The following is a 20,451-nucleotide window of genomic DNA, read 5'->3' on the forward strand; positions in this document are numbered from 1 at the left end:
CACACAGTTTACACTCCCAGTGTAATCAGACCTTAAGACATTATCCTTTGCGTTGGTTATGCGTGAATTAAGAATTGAACTGTTTTTAGTTCAGTGATTAAAAACATAATTTCTAACTGCTCTTTCACTATCATATATTTAAATGAAAATTATGTAGATGTATGCTCTGTAATATTAAAAAGTACACAAAACCTAATAGAATGTTTATAAACTCATTGTGAATAGGGCCCATTGCAAGTATTGTTGTATTACACTTGTTATTTGCAGTGGCAATGTAGGGCATCTGAATTATGTGTAAGTAGAACTAGATAGATACAGTATTTAACAGATTGCTGATTAAGAACAGATATGTTTTCACATCACAAGTGTGCAATTTTAGAAAACAAATCACATTTAATCAGAGCACATGAATACACATGAATAATTAGTATGAACATTAACTGTTGTTTTTAAAAGAAATCAGAGCACACAAAAGGAACAGTTTTAAAATGAAGTCAGACTGATGCTTCCAGAAACAACAAAATAGTAAATCTGCTATTGTAAAAGTAAAATAATACTGTACTGGGCAGATTGGTTAGTACTGAAGTTAGCTCTATATGCTGATTTCTTTGGTCTGCCTTATGGTCATACCAGTACATAGTTACATTATTCTAATGTCTGCTAATTATGACCTTAGAGACCATACTTACTGCTGATTTTATGTACAAAGTAAAAAGCTTCTTTTTTTTATCTGCACTTCACTACAGGCTGTTTTATGTAGGCTTGCTACCAGGACAGGTCTGGCGACTTTAAATTAAATTTCTAATATAAGCCCTCGTAACCTCGGATTCAATATTGTATAAAAAGTATGCTTCAAAGAGATTGGAGGAAAAAGAGATTTTATTGCGCAATCGAAGCTGTGAATTGTTCCCGTCAAATAAAAAAAGGCTTTGGCATCTGTACTGTACGCTTTATTCCATACTGTGGTCTCTAGAAAAATATATAACTCAATAATAATAATAATAATAATAATAATAATAATAATAATAATAATACATCTTACTTCAGTAAAGCTTTATATAACAACTCTTGTTAGCAAACAGTAAGTTTTATATTGTTAATAAATGGAGCAAATTTGGCTAATATATGTAAACTGCATGTTTGAGAATCAAGTTGCTACTGATAGGCTAAATAATTCAGGCCTAAATAGCAGGGCCACACTTACAGTTTTAATAACTTTGATATGGGTGTATGTTTGTTTGGGGAGTAAAATGAACAAATACATCCCAAACAGGTCATACTAAACAGTGAAATGCTGTAATTGTCTTTTTTCTGTATTCCTGTATTTAGCGCTTCAAAAAGATATTAAATTAGCTCCTATACCGGAATAGGCAGCGGACCATGCACGGCAAGCAGCCAGCTATCTTGTCAGTGGTGGATCTGAGGATCTGAAATAATTGTTTTTTTCTCCTTCCCTAGTGAGCAGCCACTAACCCCATCCTTAAAGAAGGTGCAACACCTTAAAGTTTCAATCAGGATCCGGCATCTCGCCTCATCTCACTCCTGGCAAAAGGAGATTCACATTGTAACCCCACCATGCAAAAGGGCAGCCCACCAGGGCAATAGTGTGTTGAGCTGATGCGTCAAGTGTATTTCAGATTTGTAAATATTTTATAGCCAAGACTGTCAAACTCACATCAAGAGTGTACATGGTAGAACCTGAAAGGCTTCGGCATGTCACATGTTGGTATAAACACCCTATTTTTAAATACAAAATGTGAGGTTTTGGCTTATATTCTGGACCCCATGTAAATAATGGCCCTTGTAGTAACCATAGAAGTTATTAGTTGAGGAAAAGTATATATAAGGGTTTTTAAATAAGCACCTATGGTCAATTGTTTTTGATCCCGAAATCCAAATGGATGAAGTACCTAACAAAGAGGTTTTGTTTTCGGAGAACTGGTCAAAGAAGACTAAACCGCAGTATGTTTATATAAGGCCTCATAAGGGGATACAGCAGTAATTTTGAATTAACTGGAGGACCTACCCATGGGTGTGTCCTGCCAGAGAGAGAAACAAAAGGTTGCAGTGAGTATGTATGGAGGTAAAATAAACAAACATGGTTGGAGATCTCTCAGCCTCAGAGTTTGCTGCTGAGCGTGCTCCCTGGCAGTCTTTGAGGACCTTAGTTTATTCAGCTGGATTCTCTGTGAAGTTTTTTTTTTATTTTTTATTGCTGTGTGGAGCAACAGACCAGTAATTAGACATACCTCACTGAGTGTTAAAGACTTCCATGGAAAAGGGATGTTCTTATTTTTGGGATCTTAATACTGTTTGGGAAAATGATTTAATGTAATACCTTTCAGTTGCCACACAAGGATGATTGTAAGCAGAGAAGTCAGAATCTACGGTACCAACAAGGCCATAGTCAGGATGTGAAACAGCTTTTGTTTCTCTTACAGTTTAATTTGTTTGAATTTTACAACACATTGGTTGAAATATACTTAGAATACTTGATTGCAAAATCAATAACCACATTGAGGCACTGTCAGTAAACATTACATTTTCTTTTATAGTTTTCAGTATAATTTCACAAAAGCAGGATTTTTGCTTAAAACATTGACAGTTATGCATAAAAGGTACCATTTTAAAAAACATTTTTCTAAAAACCACATGTTTAGTTTATTCATAAGTAAGCCTGTGCAGTATTTGGTCTACTTTTCGGAAAATGTTTATTTAAAGGATTCTTGCCCATGGGCTGGGGTGCTAAGCTTTGGAGGGCAGTAAAAACATTATTTTTACATCAGTATTAAGAAAACAGCCACCCTCCTCTCTGTTTTTTTTCACTCTCTTAGACTTTTCTCTCTCAGAGCTTTAGCTGTGTGGGGGATTTGCATAAAACTCCAAGGTGGTTTCATTGTTCTGCATATGCTTTTATAAGAAACATACACATTTTCAAAGGGTGGTAGTGACAATAGATTCAAGGCTGAGAAGTTCTTACACAATTACCTATAATTGCCAGGAAAAAAATAATAAAACCTTTTACTACAACTTAGTTAAACATTTTAATTTTATTAGAAAGAGTGATGCCATACTGGACACAATATAGATATACATTTGCATCAAATAAACAAATATTTCAAATGTTATACAAATTTAATTTTGTATGACCCAACTAAAAGAAGAAACTGCCATACTAGAATTTAAACCGTTTTGCCTTTGCTGATGCCTGCTTTGCCCGTCTGTCTGCCATGCTGGTTCACCAGTGGTATTTGGATGGGTTCCTAGACTGTGTCAGCTAGTACACAAAGCCCTGTCTACAACAATGGCACAAAAATGCAATGGACATAATGAAAGACTTCTGTGGATGTTTCATACTCACTCTGTCTCTCTCTTCTTTTTTTTTTGTTGTTTCCAGGATGTCTTCCAAGCGACCAGCCTCTCCATATGGGGGAACAGATGGAGAGGTAGCCATGGCGACAAGCAGACAGAAATTGGAAGATAAGGAGAGTGATGGGCTCCCAGTCATTCACCTACCCCTGAACTCCAGTTATTCCAGCAAGCTTCATTCGGAGGAGTTTCAGTCTGTAAACTCTTTGACCAGGGAAAATTTCGGCCTTGACAGTCCCACTTCTCTCCACAGCTCAATGGTAGGAGTTTTTCATACAGTATGTATTGTTTCTGAATGTGCTGTAGACGGGATAATTACACACAGATACCTCTTTTTTGATAAGGTCCTGAGGCAAAAAGCAGAAAGTTATAAAATAAAACAAGTTACCACAGGTAATGTTGTGCAGTGTCTGCATAGGGCTACATGTAATTTCTTCGTAACCTAGTTTTGAGTTCTTTCAAGATTCATACAGTGATTCATTACCTATCCCAAGACATTTGTTTCAGATCATTTGGGGAATGTGAAAAGTAAAGGAAATGTATACCCATGGTTGTTCATTACAATTTAATAGTTGTCAACTGTTTATTCTTAATCCTATTACTTTTTCCTCCTGACCCCATAAATAGCTATTGAAGAAAATGTTAGAACGTATGCATTCAGTATTCAATAAAAAAAGCAGCACCCTTATTAATATAATGCATTCCTCAATTAATTTAAGAAGCTCTAACACTCTAACTGATGTGTTCTCCAAGACACTTATTACGGTATTATGTTTCTTGTCTACAACTTGTGATTTGAGGATTTTTGTATCAGATGATCCACTATACACTACTCTAGATGAAAGCACATTGTACCGTTTACAAGGCGAACATGTTTGTGTATAATGGGACCCCTTTAAATCTATAGGTTAATGTGTCATATAATGTTCTCCTTTTACCACAGAAAGTTATTATGTTACTGGTGCTATCTAACTGAAGTGTCAAACTACATTAATGAGAACATTTAGCTCAATGAAAAACAACTCTAATAATACAGCATCCTGAACTGGTTACCTTTTATTACTACTTTGCAAATTTAAGCCATATAAACTATAGTGAGATATCAGCTGGTTGCGCTACATAAAATATGCTGTCCCTGACCTGCTTAACTTGCGTTTATGGGTGTTGATTTAGGAGATATGTCAGGTCTGTACTTCTGTTAACTCGTTGAAACTTTGCTCTACATTACGGGAACATTGCCATTTACCTTTTCTGTTTGCTTGAAAGAATTTGATTTTGCCATCGAAAAATAAAATGAGAACTGGTGTTGGAAAGTAGATGTTCAATATATTTCCTTGCTTGAAATATAGTTATTGGTTTAATGTAAAACAGGCTCATCTGAAGAGCTTCTGCAGAGAGACTGATACTTATTTTCCAGGTTCAAAACGTCTTAGTTCTGTTTTGTTTTCAAAAACGAGTACAGTGTCGGTAAGGTAAGATCAAAACCATGTATTGACAAACGAATTAAAAGTCAATCAAAAATCAAGTTCCATGCATGTAGCAGTGTTCATATCAGGTCTTATTTAGCATTTATTTATTTTAAAGAAAAATCTAATGAGAAATGTAATAAAAAAAAAAATAGAACAAAAATATAAAAATGCAAATCTCCAAACACAAAGTATCTCTTTAATCATTTGGATGACAACTAAAATGGACAGACTGTTTGAAAAATAAAAGGCAAGCCAATGTGGAAGTAGGATCAGTGGATTATTAAGTTCTAAACTTCTCTTGGGGTGGATTGTGAAGCTGGTTGGCTTGTGTAAGATGTTACGTTTGCAAAGGCTTTAGCGCCAATCCGATCCCCTCTGACTGGCAGCAAAGTTGAGTGAGAGAGAGATTTACATGCAAGAACTCAGAGGGGCTTTGTCACGGCAATTGTATAAAGTGATATACAGTGTAAATCGACTTGAGCGTGTCCCTGGATAGCGGGTGGCTTACAGCCTCTCGCAAGCAGAGATTACTGCTTTATCTTGTCATACTAAATTAACACGGCGCCGCACAGTTAAATAGTGGTGACCTCTTCATCTGTGAAAATTGCTGCTAAGAGAGAAAAGGGATGGTATTTAAATATTTCTCTCTTCTGTTTTTTTTTCTTCTTTTCTCCTTTCATGGCCCCTAGAGTTTTAGAGTAAAGGCTGCTGCTTTTTGAACAGGGGGAGGATTTACATGCAGGTGATGATGGCTAGGTGTTAATTAATCCTTTGTTGTCTGATTAATAAGTAATGAATGCCAGCAAGTAAAGTAATGCATCGAGAGAAGTTTTTTCTATGTGCCTTATCCGCCCATTCTATGTCTAATTTGTACTGTTTCATTTGCTTCAAGGATGAAGCACAACCTTGATAGATTAGCACCTGTTAAGAAGACTTGTCATACTTGCTATTATTTGAAAAATACTTCATTAATCTCTATGTAGGACAATCAACAAAATTGGTTCATATTGGATCGTTATGTACTGGGTAAAGGTTTCTTCACAATTAAATACTGTTCAACCTTTATTATTGTCATCACAATTGTATTTGTTTATATGATATAACATATATTATATCAATTTAAGTAAAGTGAAAAAAAAATAGCCTTATCAGTTTAATTCAAAATTATTTTATTATTTTATTATTTATGTTAGTTTTATAGTTTATAGTGTTAAGTTTTTGAGATTTAACACTGTCTTTAAGCTGTTTTAAATACATTTCAGAACCATCTGTGGTGTGCTGACACAATTATACACTACTGTATGAGTTGTTATTTACTAGTTATACAATGTACCTTCCAAAAAAAAAAAAAAAAGCTTTAGAATGGTATTCTTATATGTACCAGTAGTTATTAAACAGAAGTTACATTTTAGGGATGTCAAGTTGAAACAAAATTTTTGGTTTTTCTTAAGAAGTCACCATCCAAGTAACTACAGTATACTATCCAGGGGATTAGCATATTAACACATAAAGTAAAACTGACAGGTACAGTCAAAATAATGCTGATTTTGTATTATTATTATTATTATTATTATTATTTATTTTTACTTCACAGGTTCTGAAAATTGGCCTAACTAAAACCATTATTATTAAACTGAAGTTTTTTGTTTACAACTGTTTTTTTTTTTATATATTTTTATCATTATCATTACTATTATTATTTATACTTTTAGTGCACATTCTCTTGCAAAGAGAACCAAACACTTTACTCCTGTATATTCTGCCTGGCTGTTCTCAGGTACACCCTCTGATCTACATCCCCAAGCTTCATACACTCATAGGCTTAAAATCAAAAGCTGACAACTCCAGTTTCATATTTAATGAGACATGGGCAACTGTATGTACCTAATTGTGTACCGGGGCCCCCATTAACTATTTGGTATATCTGAATGTGCACTAGTCAGATATATGCTTTTAAATGGTTTAATTATATTTCCATGCTTAAGCTTTAAAAGGATCAAGTAAAACACGTTACAGAGAGTACAGTTCATTTACTTTGTTAGGAGTGATTTAGAATAGAATTGACATTTGCAAACTAAAAGCAGAACCACCTACACCCTTAATAGTGTGCATCAAAATTCATGCATGCAATACACATGAATATGAATATTCCGCTGCAGAAATGGCTGTTATATAGTTATTGCTGTAAACAGTAGTGAGGTGTAAATGTCAAATACAGCTTTCCACCTGCACCAGGGTCTTGTCAGCTACAGTATTGTAGGGGATACAATTTATTTCAAGCCTCTAATGCTGCCTTTAAATACAGGAATCACTGACATTTGATGCTGGTAATGTAATGTGTTTTGTGAATTCCCTGTGGTGTGAGGTTAGATTTAGTTGGGGTTTTGTATTCTTTGTGCTGTAGTCCCCATCTTTCTGCTGAGGTGACACCACTAAACCCTGGCAAAGGAGACGACACGAAAGCTAGTTGCCTTAGGGAGTTATAATCTTGGCATTTTAATCCATGCAAACAGTTCATGAATCAATTGAACCATCTTTAAAGCATCATGTTGTTTAAACTGGGTTGAGTAAGCACCTTTGTTATGAACTCCAGTTGTGACAGTGTCCAGGAATATGAGTGCAGGAATATTTTTAATTTTTTTTATTTTTTTTGTGTGTTTTTTTGTTTTGTTTTCAAGACAGTTTTCAGAAATAGAGTGTTTCTTTTTAAGTAGGCTATGGATTAAAGAAATGCGATATGACAGGTGTGACATGATTTTTTAAATACACGCACAGTTAATGTCAGAGATTTACAAAAAAAGCACACTATTGTTGTTATGATCAGTGCAGTTGCAACTGCTGGTCCTTTCAACCAAGTTTTGATATGAAATACCCTAGGACATTTGTTTTCCATATTGTTTTACTTTGGCAGTTTGTGTGTCACACAAGGCCAAAAAATGTAATTCTCAATGCCAAATTTAAATCTTAACTGCTAATTTTGTTTATTTTTTAATCTGTCTTTTAAATAAGGGATTATAACACAGATTAAACCATGAAGATGGTATCCTGGAGACAGGGGTCAAAGGGCAAGGCTCAGAATCCATAAATGATAGAGCTGAAAATTAAATGAATGCTTTTGGAGAAAAAAAGAAAATGACACAGCCAGGTGGCAGCTTGGCTGCTGAAAATGTTGAGAGAAAAACAAATTGAGCTTTTACATAGTGTGTTTCTTAAATATCACAGCATTTCATATGAAGAAGTGTCTCCACAGGGCAGCTGCCCTCTGTTTCATTACAATCTGAAAACAACTTCCAGTATCTGGTTTGCATAGGCTGTCTGTTTTGCAATGTGATTGATATCACCCTTTGTGATAAATGTTCCTAATGCTTTAATGCTTTTCACCATTGCTCTGATGGTTTCTACAGCCAAATATGGTGGACACTGGCCTCTCTCTCTCTCTCTCTCTCTCTCTCTCTCTCTCTCTCTCTCTCTCTCTCTCTCTCTCTCTCTCTCTCTCTCTCTAAAACATTAGGATCCATAAAGATCAATTTTAAAATATTGGGAATCAGAAGAAAATAAAAACCTGCCTAAATGTATGTGTTGTCAATGTACAGTAGGTTGCATTGGAAATTGTACATTACTGAACAATCTATGAAGTCTGCTGTATGTTGCTGAAGTGTGACCCTATCACAGAGTGACTGTGCAATACAATACAGGTCTTGTTTTCTGAAGGTGCTGAGTCTTAAGCCCCTGTACTGTACAAATCCGTTCTGCTCCTAACTGAAACGGCAGCCTGCTCAGGCTGGATAATTCCTTTGTCTAGTGATGTGACTTTTCCTGTCAATCACTTATGTGCTGTATTCGATAATAGGACTAGATTATGTAAAGATTAACTAAGATTAACAAAGGAAGACCATTGGCCTCATCTGCAAATATCTGACTTGTTCTGTAATTAAACCTTACAAAATATATCTCTGCTTTGGAAGAGATCCAGTTGCCAAGGAAAGGAGGATGAACTCCTTTCTGCTTATACCAAGTTATAAAATACAGTGTCTCTCGTGATTTATATATCTAAACTGTATGTTTGATTAAATACATTCATACAGATACCTTAGTTTTCACTGTCTGTTGCAGCGAAAGGTTAACACTTTTTCAACCAAGTCAGACAATATTACACTTTTAATTGCAGAAATAGCAACGAAATAGCCTTCAGACAACCTGCTGAGAAGCAAGGTTACAATTTCCCACTTCAGTCTAGAAGGCCACTTTATTATTACACGCAGCTACAGGTTATTTTCTTGAAGAAGTGGAAATTAGCCAGGTGTTGTGTAGGCATTGGTCTACCACCTTAAGTTCAAATGTTCGCAAAAGAAGCTTGGGCTATTTTATGAAAGCGGGTGTATTTATATTGTTATACTATTAGTTGTGAATATGCCAGCTTTGCTGAGGTATGGATTTCCAGCATTTATGAACAGCTCTATTAACAGCCATTTAACATAAATCTCAGCTCATAAAAAGTGATCATAGAGCGTTCCGTAAAACATCAACTATCTTCTGCAGTAATCATCAGTCTATTTTAAGAATGTAACATAAGGTAATTTAAAATAATCATGTCACTACTACTCAAATATAATTAACTATTTTTGTTGTCAATTATATATATTTTTAATGTCATCACTCTAACAAATAAGTGTAGGACTGACAATTCTTTGCTTTGTCTTTAGGAACAAGATGGCATAAAGGGTCCGTCTCTGAGTCCATATGCGCAGCAAAACTCATCTACCTCACCGACTAAGACAGAAGACGGGGCTCGTCAGGGCAGCGACTCGGGCTCCAGCAATGCTCTGGGGACCCCAGAGAGACGCAAGGGCAGCCTGGCCGATGTGGTGGACACACTGAAACAGAGGAAAATGGAGGAGCTTATCAAAAACGAGCCTGAGGGTAAGTTCAGGAACAATATGCAGTCGCAGACAAAAGTATTCTGGCAGTTAAAAAATGAGAAAAAACACAAAGAAAGTGATTTCTATAACTTTTCTAGTTGTTCTATTGAAAGATATAAATTAGAGTGTCAGCTTTATAATAAAACAACAAATTATTACATAACATGCATACAATGAAAAAGAATATGAAAAAAACTAATTTCATACTTTGACAAAAGTATTTGGGCACCCTTATCCATAACATCTTGATGGGATTCAAGTCTGGGGACTGATGTGGCCAATCTATAACTGTAATCTTCCTTGTTTTCAAAAATTCCTTTGTAGACTTCGCAGAATGCTTAGGGTCAATATCCTGCTGGAATACAAACTTCCGTCCAATAAGCCTTCTAGCACTTGGTAACAAATGAGAGTGCAAAATGTCTTGATATTTTGCAGCATTCATTGATCCTTCTACAATACAAAGGTTGCCAGTGCCTGAGGAAGAAAAACATCATACCATCACACAACCGCCACCATGTTTAACACTGTGCATGATGAACTTTTCTTTAAATTCTTCTCATCTATTCCTCCAAACATGTTGTTGCTTTCTTGTTGAAAGAAAGTTATATTTTGGATTCATCTGACCATAAAATTTGGTTGAAGAAATCATCAGGCTTCTTCAAGTATTCAATGGAAAACACCAATCGTTTTCTTTTGTCACATTCATATTGTTGGATATTCATCTTGTTAAGGTATCATTGAATTGTTCACTTGTTTCTTGACCATCTTCTCTCAATTCTTGTGTCAAATCTTTTGCAATAATCCAAGGATTTTGCCGGGCTGCTCGAACATTTCTTCTTTTGATTTTGCAGAAATCGTTTTTGGTCTTCCACACCAAGAGCTAGTTGCAGTAGTTCCTGTTCTCCTGTGTTTGTTAATAATAGCCCACACAGTGCTTTTTGGTAAACCAAGTCTTTCTGCTATTTTTCGTTTAGTTGCATCACTGCCATTTTAAGATCGTTGCTGTACTCTTTAGTTTTAACCATTTTTGTTGCTTTTTTTAATCACAAATTTCCAATTTATTTTTCAGCACTTGATGATTATGTATTTATTTATTCTATAATTATCATGCAGGTTTTCAATCATGATAACTTTAAATAATTAGCAATGAATGGGCTTCATACAAAATATGTTGATTGCCCAAATACTGAAGTCAAAGTATGAAATTTGTTTTTGCATGTTATTTTTTATTGTATGCATGCTATGTAGTAATTTGTTGTTTTATTATAAAGCTGAATCTCTACTTTCATTTTATATCTTTCAATAGAACAATTAGAAATTAAATAAATCACTTTATTTAAGTGCCCAAATACTTTTGCCTGTGACTGTGTGTGTGTGTGTGTGTGTGTGTGTGTGTGTGTGTATGTGTGTGTGTGTGTGTAATATATATGAATATTTGAAGCCATCAGAAGTAACTGCTTCTAAGGTTGTCATTTTGAGTTGGCAATATACGAGACAGAGGGTTAAAATCCACAAAATTCTAAAAAAAAACCTTACAGGTATCTTTCCTGTTGATCAATCCCTATGGGTTATTTGCCAGCAGGTAATATTTCCCACACATTTGTCTTCTGAGCTTTAGGTGACAGGTACAAAATTGCATAACCATAAATGATTAGTGCCTTATTTTACCATACAGCTGGGAGGAATGAGACCTCCCCTCCCAGCCACGTGGTATATGTAGGATTCATTAATTGTGAGTAGTGGATTACAAAAGTAATCCCCCTTATGGTGGAAGGCACACTTCACCCACTCAACTATGAGGCACTCCATATCTAGCCACACACAATTTGGTGGATTCTTGGTCATTCTTATAATACACCAGACATTTCCCATTTATATCCACAGTAGTACATCTAAAAATCATATGTGGGTACATACCAGATTGGGTATAATAATGATGGCTTTGACTTGTAACGTTGGTACCCAGTGTTTATGCATGTACAGTACATTTGTAGATCGCTCCTATTAAAATTTAATATAGGACTGTTTTATTTGTAACCAATATTTTTGTTATGCAAGCGATTATGTAAGGGTTATTGAAGGCATAAGTCATACAGAATTCCATGCCCACCAATGTGTTCCTGAAGAGATAAGAGGAACACTAAAGAGAGCATGACAGAGATCATTTGGATGTGTCCAGTAACACACCTTTATCTATTCATCAGAGTTTTTCATGTGTGACTAACACATTTCTGTAATGAGACTGTGGCAAAGTCACATCTTCTGTTTGAAGAGAGATAGCATCAACTGGTTGTACCATTGTCTGAAGTGCTTTGCATATTTATTACAAGTCCGATTGTGCAGTAACAATTTGCGTTTTTAATGCGAGGTACTGGAAGATTGCTATCTTATTCATTCGTGTTTTAGTAGGCACTGAGGTTCAGCTACATTATGTCAAATAATTATAAACAAATATACAGTAGCAAACTACAATTCAGTAGTATTGTGTGTAGTTTTTACTACTCGCCCCCTTGCTCAAATCCTCAATAATGTACAGTAACGCCCAATTGATGCTGGCAGTTCAAAAGAATGAAAAAAACATGAACATGTATACTAGATATTAAATATTTAGTTAATCTTATAAAGTAATATAAAATGCAAAAGACCAATATCATTTGAAATATGACATACAAAAAGAGAAGACATTACTTCAAAAGCAAGCAACTCAAACGTCCTTCTTCATTGTTGCTTTATAAATATGTGGCGAATATCAAGAAGGATATTCAAAGCTAGTTTAATTCTGCACTCCAGGGACAAATAAACACACAGCATTTCTGCAAAGACTGCTCAGTGCAGTTAATGAGCTACTTTTTAGGTGAAAAGGGGTATTGGGCATTTAGAAATGGCCATTCAAATGCATTAACAGTCTGATGAAATACAGAATTATATTTAACAGTAAAAAGAAGCCACTCAGAGAAAAGACATTTGGAACATGTTCATTTATTTTGAGCTCTTGTCTGGGACACAGTGAGTTTGAAGTGGCACAGATCCAGTATCACTCAGCTCCTTTCACCAATTTCTGAGACATGTTCACATTACATACAAGGACCAAAAAAGGCTGCTTGGTTTTCCCACCACTATTTAAAATACCCAGTTATTTAAATGCTGTTTTACATCTTCATGTTCATTAATGCAACGCAAACTGGCATTAGCACTTATAACTGTATGAAAGAGTAGCTAAACCACTTTCCCTATTTTTCTTTAACATTTGGTGCCACAATGTTACAACTGAATTAAAGTGTAGTGCTGATGTGCTTGGTTCCCAAAGAAACATACCATTGGTGCATTTTTCTTGGTCCGTGTCATAATAAAAGGGATATGTGTTGTTTCAGAATTAGCAGCAAATATTAAATAAACTACTGAGTGCAGCTAAAAAGAAAAACTAATTGCCATCCCATTCCTGAGAAAACCCTTTGCGAGTGTTTAGGTTTTAAGAAAAAAATGACACAACCCCTGCATCCCGTTTCACGACCCCACTACCTAATAGTTTAGACAAGAAGGGCTCTGTGAATAAACTGTGGAGCTTTTCAGCCCAGCACTCCAGGGTTGAGGGATGGGAGGTGTTGGGGGTGGGGGTGGAAGGCTCGGCAACAATGAGCAATATTGAAAGATATTGGGCAAAGAGGGAGGCTGTGTGAGCTCTAGAGACTCCATTAGTGAAGGTTACAGTTAGACATTAGAATGGTTACCGGGTCCACACATTATCTCGGCGCTGTTAAAATGAAATGTGTAAACAAAGGACCCGCAGCTTCTTAAGAGACCGAGAGGCTGAGAGAGAGAGAGAGAGAGAGAGAGAGAGAGAGAGAGAGAGAGAGAGAGAGAGAGAGAGAGAGAGAGAGAATGCATTGAGCTTTACAGATGTACCCAGCAGAAAATCCTTTTTCCCTGCTGGCCATTGTTTTGTTGTATATCTCTCAAAGGCCATTAACAGCGAATGGTAGGTTGTGATGAAAAATTAATTAAGCCATAGTTTCAATCATTATGAAAGTGCCGTATTCATTGTTTTCTTCCTCATTTCACACATTCTCTGTCTCTTGGTTTTCAAGAAAGATCAGTAGCAAAAAAAAAAGTTAAGAGACTAGGGAATAGCAAAAGAAAAAAAAAAGCAGTGCTGAAAACAATAATAAACGTCCTTAGGTGAGTGATTAAAAAGAAGAGCTAGGTGTATAATAAAAGCTTTGATAGATAAATAGTTGTGGACTGTCAAGGCAGTGCATGTATATATGCCGGATGAAGAAATATGTGTAGGTTTCAAAAGAAACTATTTTCTTCTTTGTCAGCTATATAAATTGTTCAGCCTTAAGTGGTGTGCTATACAGTTAGGTAAAGCTATAACCAAGGTTACACTTTAGTTCTTTAATCTATCAACCTATTGTTTAACAATTAAATGAAAAATTAATATGGCGGGGGCGGGGTTGTAACCCACTGTCCCTCTTGTACATTGTAGATGCTATAACGAGTTACTGTAAATGAGATACTGTTTTAGAAGACAGATTTAATTAATAAACATGTATTTGAATGTTTTTTAAATGAAAAGTAGAAATACAACACTGTGGCATTTTTCTTTGTGAACGTTTCAAGTGAAAAATGCCAATTCAAAAAACATCAAAATCTACCAAGGTAGCAAATCTGCCGAATTTAATATCAGCCAAAATGTGTGTATGATTTTTAGATGAGAATATTAAGATAAAAATATCACAGAGAATATGCACCATTCTAAATAACTGTGTCATGTTTTGTTTTCCTTCAAGACTGTTCATTTAGTCTGAACTGGGGTGCACGAAAGAAGCAGGGACCTGACATTTTCAGAGCATCTGTGAAAAGGGTGAGAGACAAATCTGTCTTCAGGTTATAGTCAAATAAATATAATAATCCTTCAATATAATATTCAAACTGAAAAATACAGAGTTCACTGCATAAGGCAGAGATGGATAAAATGTTTTCTAAAATAATTAACTCAATTCAATCTAGTAATTGGAACTGATACCCGAATGGGACCACAATTGATGTACTTCCATGTCCATAAGGCTTAGGCCATACATCACACAGTATATTCTTATGACCATAAGTACAAGTTGGAAGAGGTTGTTGTTGTCAAACGTTGTGTGTTGGCTGTTGTGGAATAGAGCAACAAATGCTGAAGAGAAAACATAAGTAATGCCGATAGGCTCTTGCAGTTTGATCGCTTCTGGGACCCTTTTCATTTAGGCTGAAGAGGTGACCATCTGTTTCTGAGGCCCCTTGTGCTCCGCATCAAAGGTTGAGGCCACTGCTGAATCATACTCTCTAATCCTCGAAGACTGTACACTACACTTTATCTCGATCAGGTCTGGTAGGTTAGCGCTCTTTTTTTTTTTTGTCTTGCAAGCAAGGGGCACTTGTCAAGATCAGCCATATTCAAATAAATCAAGTCTCTGAGGCCCCATCAGGTGTGTGTCCAAACTCCTGAGGTGGATATCAAACGCTGGTTGTGTTTTAAGAGGCGCATGTGCTCGTTTGTTCTGGTATTATTTTTAATAATGAGAGTGGGCACAGCAGACATGACTACTACTGGATTATGTGGAGAGCTTATTTCAAGGCCTCTCCACCAGCTGTGCACAAGGACTGTGGATCCCAGTGACTTCTACGTTGTTTCTAATGGGCTTTTACTCTTGTATGAAGAGAATGTTTATTAAGAGAGAAAGACGTGCAAGAGTGATGGAAGTCAACTAAGTTTTTCAAGTGAGTGGGTCACAGCTACTGCATATTATCAGTTTAGTTTGATATGAAAGTAAAAGTACTTTAGCTAAAACTCAGAACAGATGGCTCTGACTTATTGGGAACTGAAAATAGAATGGATCAATTACTTATATACAGGATCACACAACTATGGAGTTATGGTTATAATTCAGTGCAGTATATCCAGAAGTGCCATGTCTAGTCTAGCTATATAACCCATGAGACAAATATTATATTGTCAGTTAATAATATTTTCTTTAAATATCAGACAGACAGGTTGTAGGCATTTATATTACTTTGCATAGTAACGCCTTCAGCTTTGGCCTCAAACCAGAGTTGCTTAAGTGTAGCAAACTGGCTTTTGTGAATTCTGATTTGCAAAACCTGGCAGCTTGAAATTGTTTGATGAAAACAAAGTTATATATGCAGGCATCCTAAGAGAAGTTACTGAAGAGGAACTGTTGTCTTTATTTGTAGAAGTGTGTATGTCACTGATATTTTATATTTGCCTTTTGATAGTGCACCCTTTTATTTCATTGCTGTATATGCTCGATATAGCGCCTTGACTATCCACCCTTATTCATGTTAGCAGCCAAAGCCTTATGTTACTTACAAGTCAGTGTGTATATGACAGAAATGTCAATATAACAACACTACTGTCAGGGAAATGACTCTCTTTTAATGCCGGTGGTAGCCTTTAAAAAGGCTGTTGGGTTTTAAGCATTTTAACTCTTTACACTGTGGTGCTCTATCTTCACTTTAATATAAACTATGTCATCAGCCAACATCTGCAATAAACTTGTAAGGATGAGGTTTGCTAATATTGTAAGAACGTGTACAACAGAGCAGTTTCTGAATTAAAACATAAAGAAACACGTTAATTGTAAAATGTGTTTAGGTGTTTTCGCTAGACGCAAGATAAAATTATGATTCCATGTCATTATTTCATTATTTCCACCTTTAGAAAAGTGTATGCTTATTTACAGTCACCTATGCTAAGTGCAACGAACCCTGGTGGTTTCAACTACCCAGTAACCATGTCCCTTTCGCAGCAGCACTGGTAAAATCACTACATTAAACACAACAGAATGTATGTACTGTGTAGGAGGTTTATAGTCAAGTGCATGGCAAAAAAGATGTAGATTTTAGAGCCATTTAGCTTCACAATGTGAAAAATGCTGTTTCTCACTGGCCATCCAGTCATGTTTTTATGAAGAAAAAAGGGATTTAAATCATACAGAGGTTACTTGTATAAAGCTGGTCTGTGCTTAATGGTAGTGATTTTTCTGCTAAATGCTAAGCTATCAGCGTTATACAAGAAGAGAAAGGACAAGCACCTTGTGCAATATAATACATGGCTTGTCGCCAGTGGCTGTAAATGAAAAAAATCTACTTTTTGATTTTTGTATTTTTGGAACACATATTCCGATTGAATTTGGTTGGCCGGTCATTCCAATGCAAAACAAAAGCCTATTTACAGAACTAATATTTTGCGTTGTAAGCTTCACTTGTGGTGTGAGTTCATTTAAATCAATACGTTTATTTATTTTTGCTCCAGTGTGCATTGGCCCTAACGTCATAGGTTTTTTCACTGAAGTGTACTGACAAGTTGCATTATTTGAGGAACAAATAGACTGAACAGCAGATAGGTGACTCCCTAAGCTCATTTTGGGAATATATAGGCAAGAACTGATCTGTTGCTTTTAAGACTGTAACACAGCCTTGCGGCTCAGGCTCATTTTCGCCTTTTTAAAATAACAGACCCAAACACAGAATTGCAGGTTTAAGCATTTATGTGCACTTTTTATTATTTACAATAACAAAAACAAAACAGAAACAAAAACCTAACTCCCACACAGAGTACTAACTAACTGTTTCAGGAACCTAACTAAAACCAGTTAAAAAAAAAACATTTTTAAACACACACAAAACACAAAAAGGTTCACACAGTACCTTTTGAAACCACACAGGTTTCTTCACCGTGACAGCCTCTCTTCACACAGATACTAGACACTGCCTCGAACAAACATTTCCCTCTGATTTATATACCTGCCTACTGATGGCAGGCAGGTGACCTTCATTAATAATCAGAGCCAGGTGTCCTCCCATGGCATTCTGGGGAATGTAGTCTCTCGGCCCCATCCTGGACTACATTTTTCTCTCCTCCTCCCCCCCTCAGTCTGTCACAAGACGAACTCTATCATGGTTGGGGTTTTTTGTTTTGTTTTTTGAGGCAGAATGATGCCTTGTTTGTAGAGCGTGGCAGCAGTGTTTGCATACGACGGTACAGCATTAGTTATTCAAGACGAGGACTGTTCCTGGTACAAGTCTCTTGGGGTTATCAGTTATAACAGTGCTAAACAGTATGGATGTTGGTTGGCGTAATGCTTTGCATATGGGAGCCCAAGTCTTTTCTCTTCTAATAAACTGACCAACTCATTTTGTTGCAGTGTCTGCTTTTCATACATAATTTTTATTTTGTATCACATGTGATGACCTCTTCACAACAATGCCTAAACCTATGCCTAAAACTGTGCTGTAATAACTATAATTATCAGTGGAGATACAGTGGTAAATAAAAATGTCAAAGCGCATTCTTTATGTACACATACACGTTTAAAGGAAGTCATTCCAAGTGAACTTGTATCCAAGCTGACTTAATTAGGTTTGCACTAGTTAAACCAAAACAAACCCCTTTTAAAAACTGAGGATGTTTCTTCTTCGTGCATTGTACCAGAGGGTCATCTCTAAACAAACAACTTGGTTTTCCCGGTTTTAAAGAGAAGCTGGTTAAGCCTGTTGACACACACTGTCAGGGATGGGTATTTCGGTGTGCTTGTTCTGGCAGGCGCTGAAGATACTTAATTTCATTTTTCAAGCAACTATGTCAACCTTACTATTAACAGGTCCTGTACTATTATTATTTTTTTGTGTTGAGGAAAAGTAAACCTAGTTAATTGTTGCACTATAATAAAGCACCTGTTTTCTGAAGTGTTACATTTGTATAAACAATAGACCTGCTTTACAATGGCACACAATGCAGCAGTATTGTACTTGTAACGCAGTGAAATCAATTGTAAAGTACATTTTAATATATACCAGTTAAAATAAAGCTTTTGTCCCTCAGGGTCACCTTTTATGGGAAGTTTTTTTTTTTCTTTCAGGAAATCAGTGCAGCTGTTAAGCAGAGGTGTTAAACCTGTTGTAACTTGTCCATCTTAAAATTATCTGTATAATTTGAAATTTTATGAATATTTTCTCTGAAAAGAAGTAGAAAAAAATCAGAAAGCGAGGAATTCATGTTGAAAACTTGCCGACAATGAAGGGAAGTGGAGAATTTTTTAGGACAGCACTTAAATGCTGTGATTTAGAGAATGAATGTGTCACAGTAAATGCACTTGTATGGACTCCCTCACGCTCCCACAGACTTCAATGGCAAACAATAGAGAGGGTGGATATATTATTCCTGTAGCTAAAAGAATAAAAAAGGAAAATAATTTTAAACAGCAAATCTGTTGTGCCTTAACAAGTCAATCCACCCGCCTTAAAATCCTGCTATCTGAAACAATTGTCACTGAGGCATTTCGAACAGGAGACAGATCGCTGTTGGTTCAGAATGTGAGCGTGGGAGAAAAAGAAACTTCCATATGTGTATTTTGCCATTTGGTTGTAATTAGTTTGTATTATAAATTAACATTAAGTACGGCATTTTTCAAGCATTGTTGTAATTATCTACAGAGTCCTGTAAAATTACTTACAAAAAAATAAAGAAAAAAATATGCTGCTGTGTTATCCTACATTTTTCTTAAAATAAGAGGAATGGAAAAATAAGATACAAAGACTAAGCTAAGATAGGAACTTCAAATTAGAGTCAACATTTTATTTAAAGATAGGAATACAATATATTTTGATTTTTGTGAAATACCTTTTGTGGCACATTTCAGAGCTCATTAGGGTGTGAATAGCATTGCTAACCATCCATAACTTTCTACACTCAATCTTGAAATCTGAATAAAACTAAGAAAACCTCAAAGCAGACATGAAAAAAGACACTTGGGTATACTGGACTAAGAAGTAAGGCATTTTTTGTTTTCTTTTATTGCTGATGAATAAAAAATAATTTATATATATATATATATATATATATATATATATATATATATATATATATATATATATATACACAGTAGTAAGTATTTTCTTAGAAAAGAGATATTAAGTCAATTTACATTCTTTGTTCCCATTTAAAAAGTTTACAAATCTGTATCATTAGTTAGTGGGTACTGTTTTGATAATGCAGGTACAGTTATGATTTAAGCAAGTTATTACTCAATTTTTTTTATATTTAAGAAGGATATCAGGTACTGCAGTATCAAGCTTATATGAACTCATTACTCATACTCATAATCATACTAACTCAAACTAATACTCGTACAAATACTCATACTCAGATTATACTTGGATGACGTCATGGGAAGTGGGCGGGGACAAAACCAGAAGTTCCGTTAAAATGCTTCTCTGGCCCTGATTTTTTATCCAAAAAGTGACCAAAAACTCAGATCCGCTACAGCTATGGCCAAAAGTTTTGCAACACTCTATGGAATTAACTAATTTTCCTTCATAAAGTCGAATGAAACCTACTGAATAATGCTACGTTAACATATTGAATTACATACCGCTTTGTAGTTTTCTATATACTAAAAACTGACAAAAATATAAACATGTGACATTTCAAAATCTAACATGAAATACTACTATTATGGCTTTCGGTAGACTGTTAATATCATTTTGTAGTTTCATTGAATACATGATGTTAAATAACATATCAAAATTATGTTAATATAGCATTCCTGTTGGTAACTTTGAAAAATCTGTAAAACATGTTAATAGGTCGATGTTAACAGTAAATCTTCTTCCAAGCAGGGTATTGGTACTTT

General features: G+C 35.5%; 1 protein-coding gene across 7 annotated transcripts in view; it reads left to right on the forward strand.

Moving 5' to 3' along the window:
- LOC117415495 (transcription factor SOX-5-like) overlaps window positions 1-20,451 on the forward strand; it is a 253,595-nt gene that overhangs the window by 164,262 nt on the left and 68,882 nt on the right. For all 7 annotated transcript variants that reach the window (XM_059027090.1, XM_034025955.3, XM_059027091.1 and 4 more), the window contains 2 exons: window positions 3,398-3,629; window positions 9,542-9,758. In XM_059027090.1, coding sequence (XP_058883073.1) covers window positions 3,399-3,629; window positions 9,542-9,758 — 448 coding nt within the window. In that variant the 5' untranslated portion in view covers window position 3,398. The remainder of the gene's footprint in view (window positions 1-3,397; window positions 3,630-9,541; window positions 9,759-20,451) is intronic.

This window comes from Acipenser ruthenus, chromosome 7, assembly GCF_902713425.1.
Source record: "Acipenser ruthenus chromosome 7, fAciRut3.2 maternal haplotype, whole genome shotgun sequence".
Lineage (NCBI taxonomy): Eukaryota > Metazoa > Chordata > Actinopteri > Acipenseriformes > Acipenseridae > Acipenser > Acipenser ruthenus.